Source organism: Lepus europaeus, chromosome 2 (genome assembly GCF_033115175.1).
Source record: "Lepus europaeus isolate LE1 chromosome 2, mLepTim1.pri, whole genome shotgun sequence".
In the NCBI taxonomy this organism is placed as follows: domain Eukaryota; kingdom Metazoa; phylum Chordata; class Mammalia; order Lagomorpha; family Leporidae; genus Lepus; species Lepus europaeus.
In genome coordinates, this window is record NC_084828.1 from 120,686,739 (window position 1) to 120,709,102 (window position 22,364).

Here is a 22,364-nt window from a genome sequence, read left to right on the forward strand (position 1 = left end):
ACTTACACAGTGCTAGCCTCCTCAGAGTCTCTTTCCACCCAACACTTCATATGCTTTTAATCTGCATTTTCACATCCATCCCTCTGCCATCTTGTATGTGCTGTTTGAATGCCACAAAGAGGATAATGTAACTGTTGGCTCTGATTCCTTTCATAAAGAAGTTTAGAGGTGACCTTGAACTTTAGGTCTGAAGTTTTACTGAAAGTAAAGTTCAAGGAAATCTCTTCCTACATGGGGGAAAATATCAACCCAAGAAGAAGGCGTAAAAGTAAAACATCGGCCAGAAAGGATGTCCTGCCTGCCCCAGGCCACTCTCCCTGTTATTCTTGGGCACCTCTTCAACATTTCTCAGTATCATCAGCTGTTTCCCTGGCTCCCCAGGAACTGTGGAGACGGTCTCTCTTTTTTTTTTTTTTAAAGATTTTATTATTTATTTGAGAAGTAAATAACAGACAGAGAGAGGAAGAGACAGAAAGAAAGGTCTTCCATCCACTGGTTCACTCCCCAAATGGCTGCAATGACCAGAGCTGGGCAGATCTGAAGCCAGGAGCTTTTTGTGGGTCTCTCTCATGGGTGTGGGAGCCCAAGGACTTGGGCCATCCTCCACTGCTTTCCTGGGCCATAAGCAGAGAGCTGGATTGGAAGAGAAGCATCCAGGACATGAACCAGTTGCTCATATGGGATGTCGGCATTCCAGGCAGAGGCTTAGCCTGCTACACCACAGCGCCAGCCCAAGAAGGCCCTTTTAATCCATTTAATTGGGTTGTTAAAAATATGAAACTCATTCAGTAATATAGTTTATTCCAATTATACGTTAGATGGGATTAGATGGGATTATTTTTAGACTGTTTTGACAGGGTTTCCTAACTGAAAATATTGTTTTTAATGAAATTGTAGGAAACATATAGAAAGTAAAAACCAATTACTTACTAAAATATTAAAACTTCACTATATGCTAATTAGAGTGAGTAGAACTTATTTGTAAATAAGTGGAAACACTACAGGCTAGAAATGTTCTGGAGAGCTGATTGTCAATTCTGGCACTCAAATTTTAATTCATCACTTAAGACAAATTATTATAGATCTCATGCCTTAAAAACGTTTTTATTAATTTATTTTATTTGAAAGGCAGAGAGACAGAGAGAAAAGAAAAAGAAAAAGACACACACATGGGCACAGAGAGAGAGAGAGAGAGATTCTTATCTGAAGGTTCACTTTTCAAGTTTCACTTTTCAAGTGCCTGCAACAGCTATGGCTGGGCCAGGCCAACGCCAGGAGCCTGGAATTCCACTGGGTGTCCCACGTGGGTGGCAGGGACACAAGCACTTCAGTCATCATCCACTGCCACCCATGGTGGACGTTAGCAGGAAGCTGATTCATTAGGAGCTGGGACTAGAATTAGGCCCTCTGCTGCTGCAAACACCCACCCCAGATCTCATGTTAATATTTTAACTTCCTTCAAACCCCCATTTCATATCTGAAATTGCAAATTTTAGTTCCTGCTTCATCTGTCTTCTTTGATTATTTCATCCCTCCATCCAACTCCGCCTCACTACAATCTCACTGATGTTGGGTCAAGGCATGAAGGAAATTCAATGACTATTATTCTGATTTATAGAGGAGTGTAGAAAATGGGCTGAACATTTTAGCCTTATCGTATATTCTGGAAAACTGGATCCATTATGAATAGCCAAACCACTTCCCTGCAGGCCACAGTGTTTTACACTTAATGTACTTCATAAATTATCTGCTGCTACAAAACCCAGGTTGCTGAAGTCATAAACTATAGGTGAATTTTTAAGCAAAAAAAATTTGCTCTGAAGTGCCTTAACCTGGCAGGCTCATCTTATTTGAAAAAACTTAGACCAAAGAGAAATCTCAAGTGACCCTGTACTTAACTCAAAGACCCAAAGTGGCTCTCCAATGTATGCTGGAGCACTTAGTCTTCAAACTTTAACATGCGTATAGTCACTTGGAAATTCCGCAGAGTGAAGGTTCTTAGGCCACAGGCCTGGGGAGGGGCCACATTTTTCACTTTAGCAAGCTTCCCATTGATGCTGATGATGCTCCTGTCCCCCAGTTCCCAGACCACATTTTGAGTGGCTGCAGCACATAGATGACCTAGGCTATCTATGGAGCAGCCTTCTCCAAGGTCAGCCCATCTGTCATCTGACATTGTCCACGTGTTAAAACAACCCTGCTCCATGAATCTGGATTTGGTATGCACGGTCTCTGTAGGGAAGTGTCAAATGAGGTCCACAGTGAAAGGGAACTTAGATCAATAGGCATGGTACTCTCCTGAAGATAGACTTGGGTTTGTGTGCAGACCACTCAACACTACTCATTTTCAGGGGCTTTCCCTTGATGCAGGACTTGCCACTGGTGCCTGTGTACAGGAAAAAAAGGCCTCTGACCATGTGGTCAATGACTGTGTGCAGAACCGCAGCCCCGTTGCCATACATTGCGCCTCTGCTTGGATTACAGGACAAAGAGAGCTCAAGTGCTATTCGACGTGGTAGCAGCCTGATCCACAGCATCTTCTAATGAGGCTACAGAGCGTTCAATATGGAGGATGCCACGTAGGCATGCCAGTCTGTTAGAACATGAAGGTACCTTGGTATTCTGAGCTCTGTATGGACCGCGTACATGCTGGAACACACAGAGAGATGCACACATGAATCCAATGTTTATACTCAGTACTTAAGCAGGGAATGTGGAAATTAAGCACAGGAAACATAGGTTCAGTCACAGTTACCATAAAAACAAGGGTCCAGTAACAAGCCAGGGCTTAGCCGTAAGGGCTGTGCACCTGCTCCAGGACAAAACACTTGACGCCAACTTCTTTCTGTCCACCTCAAGTATCAGCTGAGTTCCCTTGTGATGGTAAACCTCTCTGTGTCCACACTGGTCTGCATTGGACAGATAAGAACGCCTGCCTAGTGCTTATGTCTTCTTAGGAGAGGCACAATTATTTAGCTTTTTTAATTTCATTCAAAAGACTAAAGGGAACTCCATAGCAATCTGAAGGAGCATAACCATCAAAGAAAACAAACATCCTTAAGATGTGCGAACATTGGCTATGCTGGCCTATGTTTCTCCTTCTCAGAATCATCTTTATGTAAAAGACTAAATTACTGAAATTGTGTTTTCTGTTCACAACTTTTTTTGATTTTTATTTTTTTCAACTTTTAGTTAATAAATATAAATTTCCAAAGTACAACTTTTGGATTATAGCGGCTTTTCTCCCCATAACCTCCCTCCCACCTGCAACCATCCCACTTCCCACTCCCTTTCCCATCCCATTCTTCATCAAGATTCATTTTCAATTATCTTTATATACAGAAGAACAACTTAGTATATACTAAGTTAAGATTTCAACAGACTGCACCCATACAGACACACAAAGTGTAGAGTACTGTTTGAGTACTAGTTTTACCGTTAATTCTTATAGTACAACAAATTAAGGACAGAGATCCTACATGGGGAGTAGGTGCACAGTGACTCCTGTTGTTGATTTAACAATTGACATTATGTTCACAACTTTATAAAAGCTATCTCTGGGAAGTAGCCTGCAGGCCACTTGTTCACCATGTACCTCAGTATAAAATGAATATTATGCAAGTACTATATAAACAACTGTTTTCTGAAAGTGAATTAGCGATTCCTATTTTATGATCAAAAGATATTTTCCTATTCAGAAGTATGATGTCCACAGTGATTGGATTTTACTAAACTCTAAATGATAGAGAAAAGGCTTCACTTATTTTATATTTGTATTTATATTGTCATTTTAAATAAAAAATTTAAAATGAATGCATGTAATATGCCCATATTGCTCCATTCCAAAGATACATGTCAATACTGGCATTAAAAAAAAAAGTTTGGAAAGTGTAAATTTACACTTGAATTAGAGCACTCTGTGGGCAATGCTTTATCCTCCCATTGTTCAGCTGTGAAAGATACTGTCACAATTGTGTACCCAATTCCTGCCTCCAGCTCCACCACAAACAGTAGCTCTGGGCATTTAGCATCCCGAGGAGTCAATTCAAGGCCATGTTACCATGTTTGAGAATCCCACCACAGGCCTATTGCATGAAGATAAGTTTGAATGGGACTGCTCAGACTCAGTGCACCCCATTCCAGATGGTAAGTCTTAACTGGATCATTTTACAGAATTACGGCCAAATAATACTCCACTGTACGATGCTGTGGGCTGAATTGTGCTCCCCTGCCTTGAAATCCTTATGCTGATGTCCTAGCATCCCATACCTCAATGGGCAGCCTTATTTGGTGATAAACCCTTTAGAGGTAACCAAGTTAACATGCGGAGAGTAGAGAGGGACCCACTCTGGCATGGCTGGTGGGTCATTCATGCAGTCATGCAGTCAGGAGAACATCACATCAATGCAAAGACAGCCTTCCCAAGGAGAAAGGACAGGAACAGACAGCCTTCCCTCCTGCCCTCAGGACAACAATCCTGCTGGCACTTGATTCAGACCCCTGTCAGAAGTGTAAGGCGAAAAGTTCCTGGTGTTGAAGTCAGTTCACAGGCACTCTGGCAAACTAATCCAAATAGACTGTGTCAGTGTGTTCCTGACTTGGACTTCTGGCTCGTTTCCATCTCTGGGCTCTTATGAGTAGTCCAGGGACATTCGTGTGTAGATTTTTGTGACACCATATGTTTTCATTTCTCTTGGGTCTACGCAAAGGGGAGAATCAGCCAGGCCAGAAGGGAACACTGGCTGTTTGAGGACTGCCCAGCTGTTTTTGCAGTGTGGCATCTGCACATACCTCCCGCAGTACAGGAGGGTTCTATTTTCTCCATATTGTTGCCAACACCTGTTGTGATCTCTCTTTCTTGTTAGAGCCATGCTAGAAGGTATAAAGTGGTGTCTTGCTGTGGCTTTGATTTGCATGCTGCTGAAATGATACCAACCGTCAATGCACATATTGGCCATTATTTTGCACACTCTTGGGAAGGCAGGTTCTTGTTTAAACCAGACATCTTGACTTTAGTGACTGAGGTTAGGAGGAAGAGGCCTGTGTGTTCTTATTAACACTGAGAGCTCCTTGCATTTTGATCTACACTTGATCATTGTTCTAGATGTAATCTTGCTGCAGTTCCAACTGCAGCCCATCAGCCTCCAGGCCCCATCTTATTTAGGCTGCACTCTTAATGAAGGGGGGCGGGGACAAATAAACAAGCAAAAACCATGCATCAGGTTATTTGAGTTCCTAACTCCAGGACCAAAAGAAATGGCTTACAGCCCCAAAGTGGGGAGGGGGATAATAAGTAGTGATTTACGGCATGTTTGTTGAAAAATGTGGATTATATTCAAATTTGTGCGAGCAAACAAAACCTGTTCTTGTTGGAATTAAGTCACCGCTGCAGAGAAAGGAAGCCTTCGAAGAAGTGGAATCCGTGGCAAGGTCTGCAGGGTCCTGGAGTGGGGAGAGGGATCCGACCATGGCTGAGCACAGTGCTTCAGCGCTCCCAAAGCGCTTGCAAACCCCTGACCCCACGGGCAAGTGGGCCAGGATCGCAGGACCAGCACTGCCACCTGCTGGTGCAGATGCGGTCATTTCGGCTAAGAGAAGTTGTCACTTGGCCCAACCCGCACCGGCTGGGAAAGGGCTGCGCGGCAGCAGACTTCAGAACCTCTCACCTCCAGGGCAGCCCTCCAGGTAGCCCGACTTCTTACAAACCGGTGACCCCGCCGCACCCACGTGCGCCCGGGGTGCACCGCCTCCCCGCGATCCGGGCCCCGGCGGCTGGCTCGGCTTTGTGCAGATGGAGAGGACCCGACTATCCGCGTCCTCCCCTCCCGCCATGAGGGTGCTTGGTTGGTGGACCGAGCGGAGTCGCCAGTCCGGGCGAGAGCAGGGGCAGCGGAATGGGGAGGGGCGCTGCCTGCCCTGCACGCGCCTGCGGTGGGTGCGGTCGCCCCCAGCGGGCGCCGCCCTTCTGCTCTCAGCTCCCCAGCCCCGGAGCAGCGCTCCCCGCTCTCCACGCCGCCCCGCTGCTCCTGTCTGGGAAGCCGAGGGGCTCCGCGCTGAGCTCCCGGTGAGGACGGGGATAATGCTACGGGGAGAAGAGAACGGGCACAGGGCAGGGGATGAGGATGGAATGGGCATGGGGCTGGGGATGGGGATGGGGATGAGGACCGGGTCAGGGGCGCCTGCAGTGACGGACCCGCCTGCGTACAGGGCGCGGCGCTCCCAGAGGCTGACACGGCGGCCGGGAGCCGCGGCTGAGCCCAGCGCGCTCTGGAATTCCGGAGCGAGCAGAGGCTGTGCAGGCCGCAAAAACGGAAACGCTGGCTCTCAGCTGCCCCGCGCGCGCACTGGCGAGCACACTGGCAGACACACCTGCCCGCACACCTGCAAGATCACGTGCGCGCGCAGGAAGCTGCTTCCCCGCCCTTTTAGGAACGTGCTGGGTTCGTCTCATGCGCGGGAGCTTCTCTGGGGTTTCAGTGCTTGCGGCGGTCCCCAAGCTCAGGCGGAAACCTCAGCCCCTGTACCACCATTAGAGGTGGGGCCGCAGGAGGTGATTGGCTCTTTGGGCTGTGAGCCCACGCGTGGATCAGGAAGACTGAGGGAGGGAGGTTGCACCTTTTCCTCCTGCTGCCTCTCCGTCATTTGGGGACACCTAGATTCCTGCTTGATCTCGGGCTTTCCAGAATCCAAAAGCATCCAAAAAAATAGAAATAAATTTCCATTCTTTAAAAATTATCCAAATGCGGATATTTCCTTATAACAACACAGCAGTACTACGACAAAGGGCCAGCGCCACTCTGGAGGGGACAGGGAGCTCCTATCACAGTCAGTAGGGGTGGGCTTTTTTTTTTTTTTTTTTTTAAGATTTATTTATTTATTTGAGAGGTAGAGTTAGAGATCAATGGCCAGAGCTGGGCTGACCAAAAGCCAGGAGCCAGGAGCTTCTTCTGAGTCTCTCAACGTGGGTGCAGGGGCCCAAGGACTTGGGCCATCTTCTACTGCTTTCCTAGGCCACAAGGAGAGAGCAGATGGGAAGTGAAGCAGCCAGGACTGGAACCCACGCCCATGTGGAATGTGTGCACCAGAGGTGGAGGCTTAACCACAGTGCTGGCCCCTTGGCCATGGCCATTTCTGCATTCGGAGATTTGTCACTTGGGGACCATGAAATACCCAGGATTCCCTCATTTCCTTCTTGAGAGTCATGAATTCCCTGAAATTCTCTTCTAGGTCTATTTAAATGCAAGTGTCTGGAAGGAGGCTCCTTGCTTTCTGATTAAACAGCTGTTTGGTCCAAAAGAGATGGATGGAGGAAACCAGTGGTTCCCAACTTGGCTGCACAAACAAGAGGGAATTTTTGAAATCTAGAAGCCAGGAGTGGATTCCCAGACCAATTATCTCAGCGGTATGGGTCGCCAAGCATGATAGGCTGCTTCCAAAAGATTCCCAAGTAATTCTAATGCATATAAAAATTGGAGAGGGGGCTGGTGCTGTGGCATAGCGGGTAAAGCCCATATGGGTGCCAGTTTGAGTCCTGGCTGCTCCACTTCCGATCCAGCTCTCTGCTATGGCCTGGGAAAGCAGTAGAAGATGGCCCAAGTCCTTGGGCCCCTGCACCCACGTTGAGAGGCTCAGAAGAAGATCCAGGCTCCTGGCTTTGGGTCAGTGCACCTCTGGCTGTTTCGGCCAATTGGGGAGTGAACCAACAGATGGAAGACCTCTCTCTCTCTGCCTTTCCTTCTCTCTCTGTGTAACTCTGACTTTCAAATAAATAAAGAAAGAAATCTTTAAAAAAAAAAAAAAAAACCTCTCTCTTTCTCTCTGCTTCTGCCTCTCTTTAACTCTGCCTTTCACATAAAATAAATTTAAAAATTGAATTTAATGGTCCAATTTTGAGTGGGAAAATTACAGTATATTGTATTTATAGCAAACAGTGATGTTTACATTATTTTGGGGAGAAATGGGTTCTGAGGATTTGAACAGACAGCAACGTTTAGAGAACATGCTTTTTCTTTTGTAGTTTGGTTAAAACTTTGGCTGTGGTGTGGGGGTGGAGAGGGAAGAGAGATGGGAGAGCAGAGGGAGCAGTTGTCCCATCACTATAGCATTTGAAGGTTTGAATAAGAGAAGCAAAAGCCCTGAGTTCTGGGACAGAAGTGACAGCTCTGGCTCCTCAGGCACCCCCAGTCCAGTCCCTGGAGGTCATGTTGGAAAGCAGTGTGGGGACCCTTCAGGTAGAGGGTCACCTCAGCCAGTAGCAGAGTTGATATGATTTTGTTTGGCTCCAATGACAGAGAGGTGTGGACTTCAGATACGTTCATGTGAATGAGGGTGCTATGACAAGGTCCCCTCCATGGCCTGGGGGCAGATCTGCTGTCTGGCTGGCGACTACTTAGCCTGATGCCACCGGCTGGGTGTTCAGCATCTGCTCTGTGTGTTCACAGCCTCTGTGGCACCGCATTCCCCCTACTGCCTACTCCTCATCCTCCTGTGCTGGGAGAAGCTGCGGAGAAGCTGGGGAGGCTGTGGTCCACGAGTCCCGACTCTGCCACCTCCTCCAGGAGGCCTCAGCTTGAGCTCGGGTCAGATCGGGGAGATGTTTCAGAGCAACAGTGTGTGCAGTGAGCACATTTTGGAGCCCACAGGGAGGCAGAAGCAGTGTTTTTTTTTGTTGTTGTTGTTTTTGTTTTTTAAAGATCTGTTATTTATTTGAAAGTGTTACAGAGAGAGGTAGAGACAGAGTCTGGTTCACTCCCCAGATGGCTGCAATGGCCGGAGCTGCGCCAATCTGAAGCCAGGAGCCAGGAGCTTCTTCCTGGTCTCCCACATGGGAGCAGGGGCCCAAGGACTTGGGCCATCTTCTACTGCTTTCCCAGGCCATAGCAGAGAGCAGATCAGAAGAGGAGCAGTCGGGACTAGAACCAGCGCCCACATGGGATGCTTCAGGCCAGGGCTTTAACCCACCGTGCCAAAGTGCTGGCCCCCAGAAGCAGTGGTTTTAAGTGAGGTCACAAGGGTTCCAGTTCCTGCCTGGGAATTCTCAGGCTGTGGATGGGAGCCTGGGACAGTCTCTCCACCCACCCACGTGGGCCTGCAGTGTCTCATCTGCAAATGACAGATTAGAGAGCCCTCCTGCCATTACCACAAGTGGCAGTGGAGACGATTTTTGCATCCTTTGTACTCTGGAATACGGGACTTCCTTCTCAGAATGACGTATCATCCAGAGATGACTCCACATTGCTCCTCAGAGCCGCACAAGTGGTGAAGCCGCTGGACGTGAAGGGAGTTTGCCTCGCCTCTCTAGTCCTGCCGTCCTGCCGAATGTGGTGCATGTGTGTAGCACCAGCGGGGACGGGTTAAGTGCTCTGTTCAGCGCTCTACTGCTCAGAGACTTTGGAATGCCTTTCCCACTCCTCTCGTATCCCTTAGTTACACGTGGGCCAGTGACGGTGGTAACTGCCAACGAGGAGGCAGACGGGTGCTGTGTGCCGTGCACACCCTGCTGTGTGTCTTCCCCAGGTATGGGTGTGTGTCCACACAGCCTGTATTTCCTCTGTGTCTTCCTTTCTAGAAATGAACCCCATCTAGTTGTTGTAGTTTTCAGCCCTGGCTGAAGCAGAGCCTTTTCTGTGGATGTGGTTGATTCTTCCTCCCAGTCCCACACCCTCAGCCGGCCACTTGGAGCAGGCCTGTCTATCTATGTGAAACTTACTGAACTGTAAGGCTCCTTGGTGAGACTGTGTATGTCGGGGGTTGCGTTCATTTTCTTGGTGTTCATTGCTCTGTTCAAATAAATGCATACATCACAGTAGCTGGTTTTTCATTATAGCAGATTTCACTCAACAGAGGTCTTTAGCCTGTCGTCATCATCAGAAAAACCTATATTCTTCTAGTCTAAGTGTCTCGATAGTTTTAAAGAACATCTTGTAAAACATCAGGTTTAACACCTAAAAATTTACATCCAGAATTGATACAGTAGGTTTTGATGTGGTGCTGAGAAACGGGCTCCCTTCACAATTTGAATTGCGGCAGTTGAGAGCTGCGAGCAAGCGACCATGCATCAAGGAACCACTAGATGGCATGGGCCACCCCTTAGAACTCATTCCTCCATCTAGGAAGTTGTCAAAGAGGAAATCCGGGACATGGAGGAGGGTTCAAGCACCAGTGTTGGATTCACATTAACAAATCATTGGGTGAGTGGGCGTGTTTGACACAGTGGTTAAGATGCCACTTGAGAGACCCACATCCCAAATGGGAGTGCCTGGGTTCAAGACCTTGCTCAGGGGGCCAGCGCTGTGGCGCAGTGGGTTAACACCCTGGCCTGAGGCGCCGGCATCTCATATGGGCGCCAGTTTGAGTCCCTGCTGCTCCACTTCTGATCCAGCTCTTTGCTGTGGCCTGGGAAAGCAGTGGAAGTCCTTGGGCCCCTGCACCTGCGTGGGAGACCCAAAAGAAGCTCCTGGCTCCTGGCTTTGGATTGGCACAGCTCCGGCCATTGCGGCCAACTGGGGAGTGAACCAGCAGATGAAAGACCTCTCTCTCTCTGCCTCTCCTCTCTCTGTGTAACTCTGACTTTCAAATAAATAAATACATCTAAAAAAACAAACAAAAAACACCTTGCTCCATTTCTGATTCCAGCTTTCTGCTCATGCTCACCCCAAGAAGCCAGGGTACTTGGATTGAGTTCTGGCTCCTGACTTTGGCTTGGCTCAGCACTGACTGCTGAGGGCATTTGGATGGAAGATCTCACTCTATCTTTCTGTCTCTCTGCTTTTCCAATAAAAATGAATATTAAAAAAATTGAAAAAATAACTTGCTCACTGCAGATGGACTTAGGTATCAGGGTCCTGGATGAAGGCAACAAGTGCTCCTCTCACCTCTCACCACCTTCTATTTTCACCTCCCTGAGGTGAACTTCAATGCCATGAAGAACTTCAGAAAGCTCTAAGAAAAATGGAATTAAAGTATTTAATAAATCAGAATGTTTGTGGGAACTGCATGCAAGAACTATGCCTGGATTTCAAAAAAAATTTCGCACCCAAATGCACTTATATTTTAATTCTATTGTCCATGAACTTTTAAAAGTACCTTGTTTCTGCAGTGCCTTGAGAATCCTTAACTGAAACTGTGCAGACAGTGAGCTTTGCCATACCATAGTACAACAGCTAAAAAATGTGACAGAAGGAAAACTGGCTTAACGACGGGGCTGGTGTTTTGTATGGGACCAATGGTTTGCATAACTAACATGCTTTCTGGAGTCCACGACCCAGTACCTAATGGAGCAACAGAGATTACAAGTTAAGTACAAATCAGGGAGAACTATTGCCACCCTGCGCCTTTTCAGTTGAATGTGATCTCTGCCCAAATGCTGACACTGGGATTCAGTCACCACTGGGGGGATATCTGCCTGGGTGTGGTGCTAGGGTTCAGAAAAAGAAGCAGAAGTGGGAAAAGACAAAGCTGTCCCTTTTTCTTTTTGAGCCATTTAATTATTTTTGGTGTGTGAGTTCTTTTTATTCCATCTTAATTTGTGCTGCCTTGCAAAACAGTGTTATTACTTGGATATTCACCGTGAGTATTATACACTAACAGTACCATGTCATATGAAATGACACCTTTCAATCTCTGCTTAAAGATATTTTAAAAGTTCTAGCATGAAAAATTATGTCGAAATGAAAAAAATACGAAGGTGCGCTTTTTAAATTAAGAGAGTACATGTTCATTGTAAATGGCTATAGATGAGTGGAGTCTTCACAGGATCTATTGAATTTCTTATCTGCTTTTAGATGATGCAAAGGTTAGACCATGTTAAGGGACACGCAGGGGATTGCTCTTGCTGGCAAGCTGGGGAAAGCGTGGATAAAGTGCCAGTGCTTCTCTGCAGATGGAGATTAGTGGTGTCCACGTAATCCCAGACAGGATAGAAGGTAGCACAACCTGCAAGTTAAGGATGACCGTGACACGGCAAGAAAAGGAGCGGAGCAGTGCCGCTGCCCAGAACGTACACAGCTGCTGGACCGACATCACCTCTGCTGAGGTCCAGGTTGTGCTGGGAGGTGAGCAGGAACTTATTCTAATGAGAATTGACTTGGAATCAAGGGTGTCATTGGGAATAGCGAATGTCTATTACAGAATGTGTGGCTTGGTTATTAATAACCTTGGGCTCAAGCAAATACAGCAGGAAATGTGGAGTTGCCCTTGTCTCAGGGTGTGAGTGCGGAATCAGAGAAAGGGTTTGATCCAGTTCACATGCTCGGAGCCTTGTGACTGTGAGTGTCTGTGAAATAAATGCAAAAAGCCCTGTGTCCTGCACACGCCAGGCCCCAGGCAGGCGGAAAGACTCAAAGAGGGAGACAGTGTCTTCCTCTACTTTAGACCAGACTGTAGCTTCGGGGTTTCTGGGCCACTGGGTGGCGCCAGAGAAGCTGAAACAGCAAAAAGGGGAGGGGGTGGCTGAGCCCAGATGGGAGAGTGAGATATATCTGGTCTCAATCCAGAAACTTTCCTTTATGTATGTATTTTAAAATGTTTTTATTTTATTTGAATATAAATTATTTTAAGGTTTTTAAAGTTTATTTATTTGAAAGACACACACACACACAGAGAAATCTCATCTACTAATCTCCTTAAATGCCTGTAACAGCCAGAGTGGGGCCCAGCTGAAGCCAGGAGCCAGCAGTTGAATCTGGGTCTCCGATGTGGGTGGCAGGCACTCTGATAGGGACACATCTTAACCACTATGCCAGAAACCACCCCGTTCCTTTGTTTTCAAGCACTTCTTTTTCTGTGCCTGAGCTTTGCAAGTGTCATACCTGAGCTTAAACCAATTCACAACTTGGTTATTGTGTATTGTTACAATAGTTAACCAATGTGGTATTCCTTTTCAGAATTCTTAGAGTCCTTTTTAAAAAGAAAAAAAGGGAGGGGTTATTTATTTATGTGTTTCAAAGGCAGAGTGACAGAGAAAGATACATGCACAGGCACAGAGTGAGAGAAAAGGGGAATGGGAGGGAGAAGGAAAGGGAAACAGAGAGAGAGAGAGAGAGAGAGAGAGACAATATCTTCCATCCATTGGTTTACTCCCAAAATGCTCACAATATCCTGGGGTGAGCCAGGTCAAAGCCAGGAGCCAGGAGCTCCATCTAGACCTGCCATGTGGGTGGCAGGGACTCAAGCACTTGATCCATCATCTGCTACCTTCCCAGCTGTGTTAGCGGGAAGCTGGGTCAGAAGTGCAGAGTACTAGGACTTGAACCAGGCGCTCTGATATGGGGTGTGGGCATCCAAAGCTGCAGCTTAACCTGTTGTATCACAATACTCACCTAAGGTTGTTAAGATTATTTATTCACTTATTTATTTGAGAAATCCCAAGACACACACACACAGAGCACGCATACCACACACACACACACACACAGAGAGAGAGAGAGAGAGAGAATGGATCTCATCTTCTGGTTCATTCACAAATACTTTCAATGGCCAGGACGGGGCTAGGTTGGGCTAGGCAACAGCTGGGAGCCAGGAAATCAATTCAGGTCTCCAACATGGGTGGCAGGAATCCAGCTACTTGAGCCTCAGGTCTCTAACACCAGTGAACTTTATACCCATGCTTCGTGAACAAGTAGCCTCCCATTTTTACCCTGCTGTGTTAACTTAAGCTTCACCAAAGCATCATAAGGTGGGCTCTGTAGTGTTGGGGCTTCCACCAGTGACAGAAGAGCAGCAAAGGGGGCTTGGTGACCAGGCCCAGAGACTGGTCATGATCTTCACCACTGGCTAACGTTTCCCGTGCACTGACTGCAGCAGTGCAACGCCATGCTTTGCCCAGGTCCCACTGAACCCCTTTGCTCTCATCCTTTGAGGTGGGGTCGAGTTACTTTCACTTCTGAGAAACAGACTGAGGCAGGGAGACAGCAACCTGCTTGGTCATGCTACACACCTGGAACAATGCAAACCCAGGCTCAGAAGGAAAAAAACTGAAGTGGAAAACTTACCATGTAATAAAAAATGGAATTAATCATGAAGACATTTCTTGGGCCAGTCATGGTTTTGAAGCCGATGTCATGGTAATTTCTAGAACCAAAGTCACACCTGTATGCCTCTGTATAAGCCCAGTCCGTGTAAGACACCAGCTGCTTGCCCCTGCCTGTTTCCCTGTCCACGCAGTCAGCTGGTGCCATTCTCGGTGAGGAGGGACAGGCACACCACAGCCCAGTGAGATCTGGGGGCAGAGACCCCAAGGTTGACTCCTGAAGGGAAGGAAAGCCCTGTCTGTGGAGCGCTTGAGGTCGCTCAGACAGGAGGAGGACGCCCTCAGGGAATGAGGCATGGGGTGGGCTGTGGCTTCCGGTGAGTTCTATCTATTTGAATCTGGGAGTGAGGATCTGAAAAGGGAGTAGTTATCCAAGGGGGGGGGGGGGGAACCTGGGGTGACCACACTTTCCCTTCCCAGTTCACCAGCTTGAGGACTGGTATTCGGTGGGGACAGACATCTGAGAAGTCACTCTAGGAATATAAATATTTATGAACATTTACACACATATTTACATAGAGCCCCTTCATAGTAATGAGGGGTAGAATTATCCAAACACTAGAGTTACATGGCATTGTCAGGTAAATTGTCCTGGCTTGCATATGGCTTATCCATTGTGACAATGTCCCTTGTCACCCCTGTGACAGTAGTAAGAAGTGGTTCCTTCGGGAAGTGGTTAGGGCATGGTGGCTCTGTCTCATCAGTGGATGGATGCCATTGATCTCGCCCTCCTGCTTTCTGTCCGTGGCCACACAGCAGCGAGGTCCTCAATAATCTCGCCCTCCAGCACCCTGAGAAATGCATTTCTGTTCTCTCTCAGCCACCTGATTTAGGTATTCTTTTATATCAGTGCACGATGGACCAAGGCATGAATCTTTTAAATTCTCATGGTTTAAAAAATTTAAAAAAGATGAATTCACTATTCAGTTCATGAAGAGTGCATCTTTTAAACCAAAGCAAGGCGCTTATCCACATGGTCCAGCAAAAGTTCTATGTAACATGAAGTAAATGGAGAGTTTTGCCGTATGTAATCTGAAAAAAGAACTTCCCTAGGAGAGCCCAAAAGAGTTCAAAAGCTAGAGTAACCTAACTGAAGACTTCTTAGGAACCTTTTGCCCAGTTGAAGAATATGAGACTGTTATTTGTTTAATGTATAGTACACTAGGGACCTGCTATTGACAGGGAAGTATTTTTATGTATTTTACTTTTAGACTCAGGTGTTTTGCAAAAATAATGTAGCAAACTTCAGAAACCAAGTCACTTGGTTGCCTCATTATTAAAACATATCTATTCTGACTAGGCTCCTTTTAAAACAGGAGATTAAGAGACAGCAGGAGATAGTTAAGAATATTGTGACATTGTTTCTAAGGTCATTTTGTTCAACCTTCATCGGAGTTCTTAGCATTTCCACAATGTGTATTTTAACACTGAACATGTTCTAATCACTTTAGAAAAACAACAGAATTATTTTCATCCCATCAGTTTATTTTTAGAACAACATTTAGTAGGTATTTTTCAAATCCACTTAATAAATATTTTAAATAAATATAACATAAATAAATATAAGTTATTTCACATGCTTTCATAAATATAAAATTATATCAATAAATAGCTTTTAAATAAATGATGCTTAAGTGTTTGTTGCTATAAACACTTGGGTACAGAAATAGCTTATAGGTTCTTGCTCTTCTAATAGAGGGTGTGAAAAACCCAATCAGGGTGGGCATGTGTCCCGCTGGGCAATTTGTTCACAGACACTTGAAAACAACATGCATAGCAAATGTGTGCCTGCCAAGGCATGGGGTCATCCTTCAAGTGCTGCATGGTACATTAACGTACACAGAAGAGGGAGAACTCCTGTGGGAGCTTCAGTAGGACCAGGTCAACCCTCCCTCCCCAACTCTTAACCCACATTCCTTCTAATTTTTATAAACATGACTTCGGGCAGGGACCCAGGCTTTTAGGAAGAACTCAGATAGCTCATCATTCTATCAATAGTCACCACCCGAATTCTGAAAGCATGCAGAAGAATGCAGAGTTTGATTTTTGTTTTATAGAAATCCAGCTCTTCAAGGGAAGGGTTTTGTGGCACAGCTTCACTGTGGGAATTCAAGGCCTAAGAGAATGAACACAGAGCATGACAATATGGAAGATGGTATTCCAAAATAAAACATTCAGCTGTGAAAATGGTGAAGTCAGTACATGTCTTACAGCCCACAACCCAGGCCCTTATTAGACGTCCATGCTCAACCCAGATCTAGTCCCAGCTGGTTGGCTGGCAGAATCTGAGGGAAGAAATACCAACTATCCAAATACATGCATCCTGGGTGAGCCATGGAAAGAGCCTTAAAGCTCTCTAGAAAGTCACCAGCAGGAGTTCCATTTCAGAAAGACAGAATTCTGTTAAAATGACATCTGCTGCAGCAGCTAATTAATTTTTATCCAGGTTACATTAAGAAGCCCATTCCTTTTTAGAACACAGGAGGGATGGTATGCCACTGATCTGACCTCTGTATCAGCAACAGATCCATTTGTTAAGACGTGAGCTGTGTGTCAGATAAACTTGGCAGTGGCTACCCCAATTTTAGCCCTTTGATTTGATAACACAATGCAAGAACTTCTATTTGCACACTAAACAATATTCTCAATTGTTTCTCACCAAAATACATATATATACACACACATAAAAGAAAGGTAGGAGAGGCAAAATCATCCATTTTACAGAGAAAGAAACTGTAGTTTGAGAAATTAGGTGACCAGGACATTGTCTGGTTATAGGTAGAATTGATTCAAGTGCCCAAAACATGACTTCTGGCCCTCAAAACAAAATATCAGCTACAACTCTCTGGTTAGAAGTGAACTTGAAGTTCACTTCACACATACAAATAAAAAAAATAAAGAAATGAGAGCAAATTACTTTTCAGACAACAATTTCTGCCACCAGTTTTATCCCAAGCTCTCGTCACCAAGGCACTCCATTCCCCTTAAGTGTGTATTTCTGTGTTTTATATTAGCATTCTGTACCATGATGACAAAGAAAACTACAAGGCAAGTGCTTGCCTATGAGGACATGTAGAGATCCTCAGGTGATTGCTTGTTCTTCTGTTTACATTTTGGTTCATAATGGGTCCAAAGCAGGCACCTGCCCTGCCTGCCTTTTCCAGCAATATCTGTAAATATGCAAGCTGATCCCTTGCCAACCCATCCTGGAGCCTTCAGAGTTGAGTGAGAAGGTGAGGGTAGCAGAATCCTCTTCCAGAGGTTTATAACCTGCCTCTGCCTCTTATGAGCTGTGTGGCCTCTGACAAGTGATTTAACCTCCTAAACTTTAGTTTCCTCCTTTGTGCAAATCCCAATTGTGGAGATGACATTGAAAACTCATGAAAACATCTACAGAGGGCCTTGTGTATACCATGTGGTCAACAAACGGAGGCTGACCTCCTAGTGTGGTCAGCTCACAGGTGCCCTCTGCTAGAAGCCGCTCTTAAGGCTGTCTCCCTGCAAATGAAGTTCTGCCTGGCTTTCAGGGAACGGATTTCGGGCCTCTCTAACTGAGGAAGGGACCTTGGCTGGCCGTCTTCAGAATGAGGAAGGTGCTGTCACGGAGAGGGTGAGGTTTTACCTGCATCAATTCTTCAATAGCTCCCAGCATGTCTTGATCTAGAAAGATCTGCCTCTTAGGATCCATCAGAAGCTTTGCATTCATGGCCATGAACTCCACCTGGTACATCTTCAAGTCCTCATAGATACTACTAAGGCACAGGGTCTGGGCAACATGACAAAATGGGGAAGGAGTCATTGAGACAGCCTACAAACATTTCCCCACCTTGCACTTGAGGAAACAGTGGTGTGTCTTACCACCATAGAGGAGGGCTTTCCAGAAGACAGGCAACTCCCATTCTAGAAGAAAATAATAATCCCCCCTCAATAGTATGAACTCATCAAATGAGCAGAACCCTTTCAGTTTTGACTTACAATTATTAAAGAGGTCTCTCTGGAAGCCAGGCAACTCTCGTTCTAAAGAGAAAAGGCATATATCAAAGATGTGAATCCTTAATATAAATCTTTCTGACGGTTCATCTCAAACACAGAGTTTTTTAATTATCATAAAACACACAACACAAAACTCATCATCTTTTATGTATTTTTTAAGAGGCAGATGGAGGGCTCCCTTCCCCCACCCCCATCTGCTGGTTCATTGCCCAGAGGCCTGCAACAACTGGGGCCAGGCCAAAACCAGGAATTAGGAACTCAGTCCAGGTCTCTTACGTGGTGGCAGGGACCCAGTCACCTAAATCATCACCTGCTGTCTCCCAGCGTGTGCACTAGCAGGAAGTTGAAACTGGGAACAGAACTTGGCCTTAAACTCTGGCAATCCAATATGGGATGCGAGCTTCCCAGTGGGTGTCTTATCTGCTAGGCCAAACACCTGCCCCCCCATCTTAACTATTTTTAAGAAGATGGTTCAGGAGTGTTAAGTATGCTCACATTATTGTAAAAAACATATTTTTTTATTTGACAGATAGAGTTAGACAGTGAGAGAGAGAGACAGAGAGAAAGGTCTTCCTTCCGTTGGTTCACCCCCCAAATGACCGCTACGGCCAGCACTGCACCGATCTGAAGCCAGGAGCCAGGTGCTTCCACCTGGTCTCCCATGCAGGTGCAGGAGCCCAAGCACTTGGGCCATCCTCCACTGCCTTCCTGGGCCACGGCAGAAAGCTGGACTGGAAGAGGAGTAACCAGGACTAGAGCCCAGTGCCCATGTGGGATGCCGGTGCCACAGGCAGAGGATTAGTCAAGTGAGCCATGGCACCAGCCCCAAAAAACATATTTGCTTTTATAATTTTTCCCTGAAATCAGACTTCTAAAGCAGGACCTTTTGGAGTCCCATGATGATGGACATCAGAAACAAGCACATGTTGGGAGCAGCTGAGGTTTGGAGTGGCCCAGCTTTTCACTGTAGTCCATGCTTTGGGAGGAGAGGCCTCCGTACCTTGGTTAACTCCAGTGGTAAACAGGCCTTCACTGTGCTGGTCTTATCTTTTGTGATATCTTCATGATCAATCTCTTCAGAAGTGCACGAGTAGAATTCTAGAGTTTGTCTGGCCTGTAGTAAACATAAGGAGAACTTCAGTTGCTAACATTAATAAGGCTCCTGGCTTCCCATGAGACCGGAGCCCCAGGGTGCCAGCAAGGCTGGAGCTAGCTGGGCTGCCTCTGACCTCCATCTCTTTGACCTGGAGGAAATTTAAGCTCTTCCTAAAACAACAGGAAACAGGCCATTTACATTCTCTCTCTCCCCCTCCTTGCTTTTTGCCTAGGACCCTTATCTTCAGATACCATCCTTTCCTATTACATAAACACTATAAAACATTTCCCAAGGCCGGGCTGCCCAGCCCCACGCCACACAGTGACACCTGTTTCTGCTAAAAACAGTTTTTTTCTTTTGTCAAAGTGCTTGTGTTTTATGACTGTTTTTTCAAGTATGACATCCCAAGCGGGGACCTGATAAGGTCACAGCTGGATGGATATAAGCTGAAGACCAGCTGAGGTTTACCTTACAGTCCACACACTCACACAAACACATACACACATGGAGATGCTCTGGGAAAACTGTGGACTAGTTCTGTGACATCAACAGCGTTCTCACTGAAGATGGAGATCATTCTGCCATTCACCAAGTCTGGCGTGAACACGCCAAGGAAGAGGACTGTGTTAGGGCCCCCTCAATTCCGAGTCCAGCTGCAGTGTCAGGCAAGGGCCCAAGAGAGTAGTGATGGGTCAGGAGGTGAGAAGGGCATGAAGGCCAGGACTTCTTGCAGATGGGACGTGTGCAGGAGGGGATCAACAGGCTGAGGGGCTGGGGAAGGGTGTGATTTCAGGCAGAGGGAAGTGCTGGAGCCTTGTTTCAAGGCCTGGAAGTGCAGCACAGGGCTGGGCACAAGTAGCAACATCGCTGACTGTAGCAGCTAATCTAATGCTCCCTCACCCCCCTGCCACCCAAGAGCTCTCAACGCCTGGAACCTGACACAGCAAAGGGGAAGGTGCAGGTGACATTCAGGGTGCCAATCAGTGGAGGGATTATTCTGGATTATGTGGGTGGTCCCAGTGTAATCACAGGTCCTTGTGAGTGGAAGAAGGAGACACAAGAATCAGTTCAGGGTAGCATGTGGAAGACCAGGGCAGCCATTGCTGGCTTTGAAGACAAAAGAGAACCTGGAGTCAAGGAATGCAGCAGCTTCCAGAAGCCGGAAAAGGCAAGGACATAGCTCCTCCCCCAGCACCTCCAGGAAGGGGTGCAGCTCCACCAACTCCTTGCTGTTAGCCCAGTGACCTTTGGACCTCTGACCTCCAGGGCTGGAAGATCACACATCTGTGTGTTTAAGGTGCCAAGGCAGGGGTAACTTGTGACAGCAGCCTCAGGAGGCTAGTGCACTGTCCCTGGGGGTGTCGCAGCCCTGGGGCAACCACTGCCTTGAGCAGGTTTGGAGATGTGGACCCCATGTTGCAGTTTTGAAGGGAACTGAAGAGTTGGATTCTTCCATGAAAGGCTCGATCTTTCAATGGCATCCAACTCAAAAACATCAACATGTGAGCCAAACTAGATAGATGTGGGCTGGCTACAGCCTCTGCATCCCCTGCACGTGCCCCCGCCATTCAGGAAGCAGCCAGTTGGCTTGTTCCGACAACTTCGACAAAGGAGCAATTCAACAATATCAAACAGTCCTGTGATCTGCCGACCTTCAAGATAGCGTCACGTGAAGCATCCATGTAAATTCTGCCCACACCGATGCTTTTATCTACACGGACCCTTTCTCTAGGAAACAGGGCACCTATCACTGCTGCCTTCCTTCCTGAGCCCTCTTCTTAATTAGAATTGATCGAAGTGTCAGGAGCAACTGGCAGCACATCACAGAAGATCAGAAGGGAAGACAAGAGTTCGTGCAAAAAGTCTTGTGGCACGGGGCTTACTTGACTATTTTAACAAGGCAACCCACTAGAAATACTCAAGATAGATTTACTGAGGTGCAGGAAGACAAAGGGACACCTTTTGAAGCACCAGTCTCAGCTCTAGCTTTGGCGCAAAAGCTCCTGGAACAGTTTTAAAATGGAAAGAAAAAGAAATTTTGTATTCAAATATAAAACCTAAAAAACCAGAATACAACTGTAAATATTTGCTTTCTCTCCCGCTAGAAAATGAAGCTTGGACGTGCACTGTCCCAGTGCTCCTAGATACCCAGCTTCCTCAGCAGACCGTCGGTGAGCAGTGGGTGGGACGACTCTAGGCCGTACAGAAGAGGCACCTGCACTGAGAAGGGGTGTCAAGGCCCTGTAGAGCCGACACGATTCCTTCTGCCTTGGCAGGCTGCAGGGAACACCATAAATATCCACGTTTCCTCTGTGTAGACGGTGCAGAACAGATGCCATTATAATTTATTGCCATTCTTCCTCTCTCTGGAGACACGAGTTCTTTGACTGTTTAGCTAACAATTGAGTCACTTATACGGCTCCCTCCCTGCCTCCTGACAGCCGGGGATGGATTTCCACAATTTCGGGGACCCAAAGAGAAGCCCCCTAGCCAGAGAGACTGCCAAGTGGGCAGACAGACTTGGCGGCGAGCTCACCTTGCGTAGCGTGTCGCTGACGGCTCTCAGCAGGTTTTGGGAGTGGTTAAGGCACTGGAATAGTCCCAGGTCTGGTGTGGCCACGGGCAGGTTCCTGGCCAGACTGAGGCCGTTCAGAAGGACAAGCGTGGACACAAGGAGGAGGCCTGGAAGGGAAGCGAAGGGGCGGCTGAGCTTGCCAGCCCATGCTGCCTGCCTCTGCCACCCTGCCTCTCTGGCCATCTTCGCCCACCGCTCTTGGCACCCACCTACCCGCGCATTTTTCTAACAGCACTTTCTCCAACCCCGGAGCGCTGAGCTAGGGTACTGGAGCCCAGATGCTGCACTGGGTGCTCACCCAGGGCCGCAACAGGGAAACAGGCCAGGGCAATCGGTGGGTGATTGTAGCTGAGCAGCCAAAGGCAAGCCACCTCCCTCCCTGGGTCTCAGTATCTCATCTATGGAATGGGCATAATTCATAGGCAAGATGAGAAGAGACCATGCCTGTGAAGCGCACTGGGAGCGCCCGATCCTCCTTCGCCGCAGCCTGTCCCTTCGGGCGGAGACTGCGGGTCGTCAGAGGTCTCAGCTCAGCCAGGGCTGAGTTTCTAGCCCGCGGGCCCGGCGGCCGCCCCTCCCCAGCACGGCGAGCACGTGTGCGCCGCTACTCACCGCGCAGGGAGCACATGCTGAGCGGTCGAGTGCGGGCGCTGAGCAGGCGGCTGGACGCG

The 22,364-nt window shown here is 47.2% G+C and overlaps 1 protein-coding gene across 1 annotated transcript; it reads right to left on the reverse strand.

The window, feature by feature from the left end:
* Positions 1 to 15,989: 15,989 nt before the first annotated feature.
* IL12A (interleukin 12A) lies at positions 15,990 to 21,876 on the reverse strand. The gene is made up of 6 exons (XM_062181817.1): positions 21,655 to 21,876; positions 19,023 to 19,136; positions 18,005 to 18,046; positions 17,888 to 17,929; positions 17,652 to 17,795; positions 15,990 to 16,145 (listed from the first exon to the last, which is right to left on the reverse strand). The coding sequence occupies exons 1-6, from the start codon at positions 21,874 to 21,876 to the stop codon at positions 15,990 to 15,992; spliced, it is 720 nt and encodes a 239-aa protein (XP_062037801.1).
* Between the last annotated feature and the right edge of the window lie 488 nt (positions 21,877 to 22,364).

Coding starts and splice junctions, on each gene's coding strand:
- IL12A (XM_062181817.1), bottom strand. CDS start 21,876: ATGGCCAGAGAGGCAGGGTGGCAGAGGCAGGCAGCATGGGCTGGCAAG. Junction 17,796..17,887: donor GAAAGCCCTCCTCTATGGTG/GTAAGACACACC, acceptor CATGTTGCCCAG/ACCCTGTGCCTTAGTAGTAT. Junction 16,146..17,651: donor CTATTGAAGAATTGATGCAG/GTAAAACCTCAC, acceptor TCATTCTCTTAG/GCCTTGAATTCCCACAGTGA.